Below are 8,393 nucleotides of genomic sequence, written 5' to 3'. Positions count from 1 at the left end.
TTTGCATCTGAGAAGGAGAATGGCGTTAGTATCATTCACCCCTATAACTGTCCATATTCCAATATATTAGGGAAAATATGGGAGAGGCTAAAGGCAAGGATGTATAGCAGGGATGGAGAGAGGGAAAAGTTCATTGGAAGAGGTCGTGCTTTGCATGCAAAATCTTACATGCAGAGAGCCAGTGTGGTGTAGTGGTTAAGGGCGGTAGACTCATAATGCAGTGAACTGGGTTCAGGTCTCCGCTCCTCCACATGCAGCTGCTGTCCCGCTGAGACAGGAGTGCAAACTTACATTTGTATTCCACCTTTTCCCCCAGCAGCTCAAGGTGGCATTACATGGGTTCTTGCCCTCCTCATTTAATCCCCACAACAACCCTGTATATAAGGTAGGTTAGGAAGAGAGGCAGTGAATAGCCCACAGTCACCCAGTGAGCCTTATTTTTAGTGGGGATCTGAACCCGTGTGTCCCAGGTTTGAATCCAACATTCTAACCACTACACCACACAGACTCTTCTTAAGAGTCACCCACCTTCCTGAGTAGAGATGGCCCCCTTTGTACACTGAACACAAGCGTAACAGCAAACTGGCTGCCCTTCCTGGATCTCCTTGGCAAATCCAGGGTGGCAGCTTTCAGTGCACCTGGAAACGGGCACAGTCTAAAGAGAGAGAGAAAAGGAGCGTTAAGCGGGAAGCCTAAGGAGTATTTGTGTCCATAGGATTTGTTAATGTGGTTTAAAAATTTGTATACCTGAAGGAGCATCTCCACCACCATTATCCAGCCCAGACACTGAGGTCCAGCGCCGAGGGCCTTCTGGCGGTTCCCTTGCTGTGAGAAATGAGGTTACAGGGAACCAGGCAGAGGGCCTTCTCGGTAGTGGCACCTGCCCTGTGGAAACCCTCCCAGCAGATGTTAAGGCAATAAAACAACTATTTTACTTTTAAAAGACAACTGTTTAGGGAAGTTTTAAATACAGAGGTACCTCGGGTTAAGAACGTAATTAGTTCAGGAGGTCCGTCCTTACCTGAAACTGTTCTTAACCTGAGATACCACTTTAGCTAGTGGGGCCTCCCGCTGCCACCGCCATGCGATTTCTGTTCTCATCCTGAAGCAAAGTTCTTAACCCGAGGTACGATTTCTGGGTTAGTGGAGTCTAACCTGAAGCGTCTGTAACCTGAAGAGTCTGTAACCCGAGGTACCAGGGAAATTATATGAAAAAAATGTTATAATGATGGTATCTAACACCACATAAATTGGCAAAAATGTATAAATCAAAATCAAACAAGGGTTGGAAATGTAAAGAGAAAGGTTCATTTTTATCATATATGGTAGTCTTGAAGTAAGATTAAAGCTTACTGGGAAAAGATACAGAAGGAAAGGAAGGAAAGGAAGTCGAGTTTTGAAATGTTAAAGACAATTCTAAAATTATTGAAATACATTTATTTTTTTTAAATACCTTGTTAAACTGCAACGGCCATACGATGGCTTCTGGGTTGATGGTAAACTTGACATTGGAGGATGCCTGCCCCTCGACGCTCCCAATTTTCACTCTGGCTCGAGTTTGATTGGGGAACAGGACCCAGTTCACGAGGTTGAAATTGGCCAGAATCTCCCCGTTCTCATCAAAATAAAACTCTCCCATGGAATAATTTGAAGGCTGGGTTTTTTTCAAGAAAGTGTGGAACTGGAACGGCAGAGAAAGCGCCAGCATTCAGAAAGCGCAACAGCTCCATATGACAACAGTGGGATTGTGTGCAAACTTCCTAATAGTGCCCGTCCATTGTGTGTTTGGGCAAATTATACCCAAAGGGAGGATTGACACGTGCGGAAAAATGAGCCAAAGAAAAATTATATATTGTTTAGTCGTGTCCGACTCTTCATGACCCCATCTACCAGAGTGCACTGCTGTCTTCCACTGCCTCCCACAGTTTGATCAAACTCATGTTAGTAGCTTCAAGAACACCATCCAACCATCTCATCCTCTGTCATCCCCTTCTCCTTGTGCCCTCCATCTTTCCCAACATTAGGGTGTTTTCCAGGGAGTCTTCTCTTCTCATGAGGTGGCCAAAGTATTGGAGCAGCTAGACTGGTGACTGGGAGTGGCCGCCGGGACCACATAACACCGGTTCTGAGAGATCTGCACTGGCTCCCAGTACGTTTCCGAGCACGATTCAAAGTGTTGGTGCTGACCTTTAAAGCCCTAAATGGCCTCGGTCCTGTATACCTGAAGGAGCGTCTCCACCCCCATCGTTCAGCCCGGACACTGAGATCCAGCGACGAGGGCCTTCTGGCGGTTCCCTCATTGCGAGAAGTGAGGCTACAGGGAACCAGACAGAGGGCCTTCTCGGTAGTGGCGCCCGCCCTGTGGAACGCCCTCCCATCAGATGTCAAAGAGATAAAGAATTTCCTGACATTCAGAAGACATCTTAAGGCAGCCCTGTTCAGGGAAGTTTTTAATATGTAATGCTATATTGTTTTTAACACTGATTGGGAGCCGCCCAGAGTGGCTGGGGAGACTCAGCCAGATGGGCGGGGTATAAATAATAAATTATTATTATTATTATTATTATTATTATTATTATTATTATTATTATTATCTTTATGCAGGAGGAGGAAGAGGAGGAGGAAGAGGAAGAGGAGGCTAAGCACAACTATAATTCTGGATCAGGACTCCCGGACTGGACAATGGATTGCAATTTATAGCAAAAGGAGAATGGAAATACCTGCCATGGTTGTAGCCTTTGAAGGCTCCACTTGTCTCTTCCACCAGCCACTGGCCACTTGGATCTGAATGAATATGCAGTGTTTAAGGCCTGAGCCAAGGCTTGGACGCTGTAATAAATGCTGTAGCTCTCACGAGACATGGTTTCATCGGGATCCTTTTTGAGCAGAGTCTCCAGTTCCTCCTTCTCCGTGCATCTTGTCCAACCTCTCACAGGCAACTCATCTGTTGAACACGAACAGTTGAATGCTTTCTGCCAAAACCGCAGAGAAGCAAATAAGTCTGGTTGATAGTGCTTGTGCGCCCCCCTTTGTTTGGTCTTCATTACAAAGGACAAAGCACCATGGATGAGCAGGAAGTCCTGGGTATCAGAAAACAAGATTGAACTGATGCCCTGGATATCTGTTGTGATCCAGGTTTTCGCCCCTGCGTACACCTTTCCAAGAATGCGCTGTATCATGAGAATGGGACCAAACTGGTGTTCAGCATCCCCATAGTAAACAAATACGTTGGCTCGTCTCCACAGGGCAGGTGGTTCACTCTGTGACATTTCGGATAGGGTGACGTGAAGGACTCTTTCCGAGAAGGCCACACAAATCCCACTACTGGTCATCAGCGGCCTGACGGCGTTCATGAAAGTCTCTCCATTGTCGTTGTCTGGAGCGAAGAGGCCAACCCACGTCCATCCGAAATGCAGGAGCAACTTGACAATCCCACAGTACTGAGTTTCCTCATTTGGGGCCATTGTGTAGACGAAAGGGAACTGGGTTTTGTCGCTAAGGACATGAGTGGCAAAGCCAACACTGACCTAGTAAGAAAAGGATTTGTGTTTTATTTTCAGGAAAACATAAAAGGAGCCTTGGCTATGTGGATCACTGGTTCAATTCTCCTCTGTATCTCAGCTTGGATCCGCATTCTCTCATTCTTCCTTTCACACAGCGCCTAAATCAGACTCATTTGCTAGGTGGGAAAGAGTGGGATTATATGAACACAGAGACCTCTACACTAATCGGTTCTGGAGAAGAATTAGAGGAATAACTCTAGGAACAAATTTGGAATAAACTACCATTTGGATCCATCTCAGTTAGAAAATGGTTTACAGATAGCATAGCACAGTGCTTGTACACGTGGCCAACCAGGTTATATAGAATTTAACATAACAAAAGGGAGGCAAAGGAAGAGGTCTTTTTCAAATCAGATCCAAATTGCTTTAAAGGCTATTGCTGTCCATTGGTGTATTTTGGGATGCCCCCCCACCTTTTTTTTACTTGGCAGAAGCAACCACAAATAAGAATTTTACTCAGCTGGCCTCCCATCTCAAATCTACCTGTGGGATTTTGTAGATGCTCAACATGGTTGAAATCAGTCTGGAGATTTCAGAATAAGCCGCTTCAACAACAGCCAGCAGGTTATTCTGCCCTCTGCAATTGTAGTTCGGAATATGGCTTTCTCCACCAGCCAGCAGGTCAAGGGTGGCGTCAGTGGTCATACTCTTGTTGAAATAGGTCTCGTAGATGTTGTAGCCCAGGCTGACGTTGGGTAAGAGCCCGGGGTCCTGGTTGATCTCCTGGGTGGCAAACAAAAACGACAGGATCTGCCACAATTTCCAGCTGCAAGCAAAAAGTGGTCTCAGGCGGCCATTCTCCTTCCCCTTATTTCTAAGAGTGCAAGGCGAATTCTGCACCAGCAGTGCAGGTCAGTGGTCCATCAAGTTAAGCTTCCTGTTCTCACAGTCGGCAACCAGTCACCCCAAAGGGAAGCTCACAAGCAGGCGACAAAGGAGATTCAGAATCTCCTTTATTGTAACTTGAAGCCAGTGGTTCGAGTCCTACCACATAGCTGTGACTGTGGTATCTCTCTTTCTCAAAAGTCTCAGCTTCCCTCTGACTTTTGTCCTTCTCACTATCTGTGAGTTGAGGATGGGTGAGTTGAGGGAGAGACCCCACCCATTTAATGTCTCCCACAGAGCCCTTCGTTTGTCCTCCTTACACTTCATTTTTTTCATTCCAAAAATTAAAAGCCTTGATTCGATTTGAACACTTGCTGATTCCAAGGATTAGAGGAGCCTTGACTGAATTCTAACACTTGCTGAATCGAAGAATTACAGGGATCTGGCACCCATAAGCTCATAATGCTACCCCACCCCAGAACCAGAAACCTGTCCCCATAGGTCCAATCAAACAGCAAAATGCAGCTTCCCTCTAGAAAGACAAGATAGTGAAGTAGAACACAATTAGACTTTTAAGCAACCTAGTATGGTAACGGGACGCGGGTGGCGCTGTGGGTTAAACCACAAAGCCTAGGACTTTCTGATCAGAAGGTCGGCGGTTCGAATCCCCGCGATGGGGTGAGCTCCCGTTGCTCGGTCCCTGCTCCTGTCAACCTAGCAGTTCGAAAGCACGTCAAAGTGTAAGTAGATAATTAGAATTAGAATTCAGTTAGAATTCAGGTACCGCTCTGGCGGGAAGGTAAACGGCGTTTCCGTGTGCTGCTCTGGTTTGCCAGAAGCAGCTTAGTCATGCTGGCCACATGACCCAGAAGCTGTACGCTGACTCCCTCGGTCAATAAAGCGAGATGAGTGCCACAACCCCAGAGTTGGCCACGACTGGACCTAATGGTCAGGGGTCCCTTTACCTTTTAGTATGGTAACAGCTTCAAGCAAATCCATCTCTTCAGGCTCTTTCTCATTGGCGAACACTCCCTAGCCACAATTCTGCGTTCTGGAGCAGCTTACCCAGTCACTCACATTGGGCAGCCCAAATATGATGAATTTCTGACATCTTTCAGCCAGGATTCAAACCTCGGTACCTGAGCTGCGTTAACCAAAGGCCTTGCTCATTCTTGTGCTCCTGCAGCACAGAGCAGCTTTCACACACACAGTTATCTGAACAGTTCCTAAAAACCACCAACCCATTCCCACAAAAACATGCAAAAAGCACAAATCAACAGCATTTCATACACCATGGCCAAAACTTGAAGGATCCCTGCAGAAAGTAAGTAAACAAAAACACAAACCCCAACACCATGCAGTTTGTTGCCTGCATGGCTCTTTGTCTTGGCATTTCACAGGGCTCTCAGTTCAAGTAGATCAGCAATGATTTCGGGGCTAAAATCATAGATTTAATCTTTTGGGAGCCCTTCAATATCCCGTTGGCCTGCCATGCGGTTGTGGAACAGAGGCGTCAAAAAATCACATTCCAGTCCCAGGGAGTCTCTCTGGCACACTGGTGGTCGCCTTCACCTTTCCCCCTCTTACTGCCCCGGAGCCAGTCCACTTCACCCGCTTCCCCAAACTCCATATCAAAGCACTTCCATAAGTCTTTATCTGGGGGGACCATCTTCAAGATCAGCTGGCGCAGTTCACCCAAGTTGCTAGCCAGAAATTCCACTCTTGGCTTACTCCCAATGCCTCTTTGATAGAGGTAGATAATATCCATAATGGCTCTTGGACCCCAAACTTATAGGATCCTGGATGACCCTGGCTGCTGTGGCTTGCTTAAGACCTGCACCCAGTACAGGGACTGGTCCTCACCCCACAAGGTCATCTTGGAGCAGCCCCCAAGGGGGAAAATCATTGAAGGGTTTTATCTCACCCAATTCAGCAGGAGCCAGCTGTTCCCATGACCCCACCCACCTGAAGAGATCTAGCAGCAGCAGCTCTTCTCCATCCTGCTGTTTGCCCTCCACTGAGGCACTTTCCCCTTGCACCCCTTTTTCCACAGCAGGCCCCCAGGGAGTTAAGAAATCAACTAGCAGAAGCTCCTCAGCTCCTGCCTGTCTCTTTGCTGTCCAAGCCCCTCAGCAGCTGGGCTCCTAGTTCACGTCTAACCCCCTGTAGCTCATCTCATCCAGCAGGGCCCTTATCTTGCAGGGAGTCACGCTTTCCTCCCCACTGAGACTTCTCGTTCACTCCGCCAGCAGCGGGTCTGCTCTGTCAAGCTGCTGGTTTAGCCACGGCTCCAATTTTCTCAAGCTGCACAAGAAGTGTTGCTATTTCTCCCTCCATTTCAACTCTGGCACACCTCACTCACTGGCTCTCCTCTAGGAAACACAGATCCCACTTCTGATACCAGTGTTGCACACCGCCCCAATCTCCCAGCTATGTAAGATTTTAGGGGTTACCCAGGGTTCGTGTTTCCTTTTGGGAATGAAGTACTGCGGAGACAGTGGTGTCTTTAGGATATAGGGTTTATTTACACAAATACAGAACCTGAGCCCACGATGGAAGGCTTCACAGCATTAACACCCCAACGCCACGGCCTCGGATTCAAGGAGAGATCCAACATGGCTCTCTTTCTCTGCTTGCTCCTAGGTCACATTGCAGCCCCAAAACTCTCAGCTCTCCTCTGGCTTTTGGCTTTCTCGCTATTGTTGCTGGAAAGCACAGTAGGGGGATGTGCCCTTGTGCGCCAATCCTGCTAGCATGGCCACTGTGAGATGAAGATGCTGGACTGGAGGGACCATCCAGTGGGCTCTTCTCAAGTTCTAAATCTCCCTCCCAACAGAGGGACAAAGGAAGGAGATGGGCGGGTCACTTACCTGCCAATCTTAGTTGTGGGTGGCCAGGAAAGGACATATGGTTCGAATTTAGCAATTTTCGGAGCGATGATGCCACTAATGAGGTGGTCTCCTGGCCTGTAATAATTCAGTGCATCCTTTTGCCTGAAGACCTCCACTGGACATTTGGCTTTCAGCATCCCATTTGCTCCGCTGGGCATTAGCAGCAGTAGGAGCAGCAGCAGCAAGATCATCTTGGCTCTGCCTGCAAAAGTTGCCTCCTGACTGCAGTGATTTCAGTACAGCAGATGCTTCGAACTCAAGGATAACCATAAGTAGCCTCCCACTTTTTTCAGGCTTATTACAAGAAGTAACCTCAAGCCTGCCTGTAATTCTGATGTTTATGTTATTGGTCTCAAAGACCATTTTGGGGGGAAATCCCTGGAGCATGTAAACAAATCACCATTATTTTGATATAATTATTGAGGTTAACGAGGTCCACCTCCTCTGAAATCTCCTGGATGAACTGGGTGACTCAAGGGACAGAGCCAGAGAAAAACAGGTTTGCAATAACTCTCTGATCATAAGAATTGTAGAGTTGGACGGTCCCCCAAAGTTCATATAGTCCAACCCCCTGAAATGCAGGAATCTCAGCTAAATAATCCTTGGCTGGTGGCCATACAATCTCTGTTTAAAAACCTCTAGTGAAGAGTCTACCACCTTCTGAGGTAGTCTGTTCCACTGTCAAACAGTTCTTACTGCCAGAAAGTTCTTACTAATGCTTAGTCAGAATCTCCTTCCTTGTTCTTTGAACCCATTGCTTTGCGTCCTACTCTCCAAGGTATTTGAGCTTCTCGACATCTTCCTTAAATTGTGGTGCCCAGAACTGGACACAGTACTCCAGGTGTGGTCTGAGCAAGGCACACTAGAGCGCACTATCACTTACCTTGATCAGAACAGTAGACTTCTGTTGATGTAGCCTAGAATAGCATTAGATTTTGTTGCTCCTGCATCACACTGTTGACTCATGTTAAGCTTGTGCTCTAGTAATACTCCTAAATCCTTTCCCCTTGTACTCCTGGAAAGTGAGGTGTCCCGTCTTATATTTATGAAGCTGGTTATTTCTGCCTAAATGTAGGACCTGGGTCTTCTCCCCACCCCTCTGAAGATGGGGACA

At 47.2% G+C, this 8,393-nt stretch overlaps 1 protein-coding gene across 1 annotated transcript; it reads right to left on the bottom strand.

Moving 5' to 3' along the window:
* Positions 1 to 379: 379 nt before the first annotated feature.
* On the bottom strand, positions 380 to 7,470 carry LOC309363259 (vomeronasal type-2 receptor 26-like; the record flags this gene model as incomplete). Its single annotated transcript, XM_081899364.1, has 5 exons — positions 380 to 655; positions 1,454 to 1,681; positions 2,721 to 3,527; positions 4,047 to 4,377; positions 7,259 to 7,470. The coding sequence occupies 5 exons, from the start codon at positions 7,468 to 7,470 to the stop codon at positions 521 to 523; spliced, it is 1,713 nt and encodes a 570-aa protein (XP_081755490.1). The 3' UTR covers positions 380 to 520.
* Positions 7,471 to 8,393: the final 923 nt, after the last annotated feature.

This window comes from Podarcis melisellensis (assembly GCF_964234715.1).
Source record: "Podarcis melisellensis genome assembly, chromosome: 2".
NCBI classification, from domain to species: Eukaryota; Metazoa; Chordata; class Lepidosauria; order Squamata; family Lacertidae; genus Podarcis; species Podarcis melisellensis.
The sequence above is the reverse complement of the archived record's forward strand: the minus strand, read 5'-3'. Positions and strand labels throughout refer to the sequence as shown.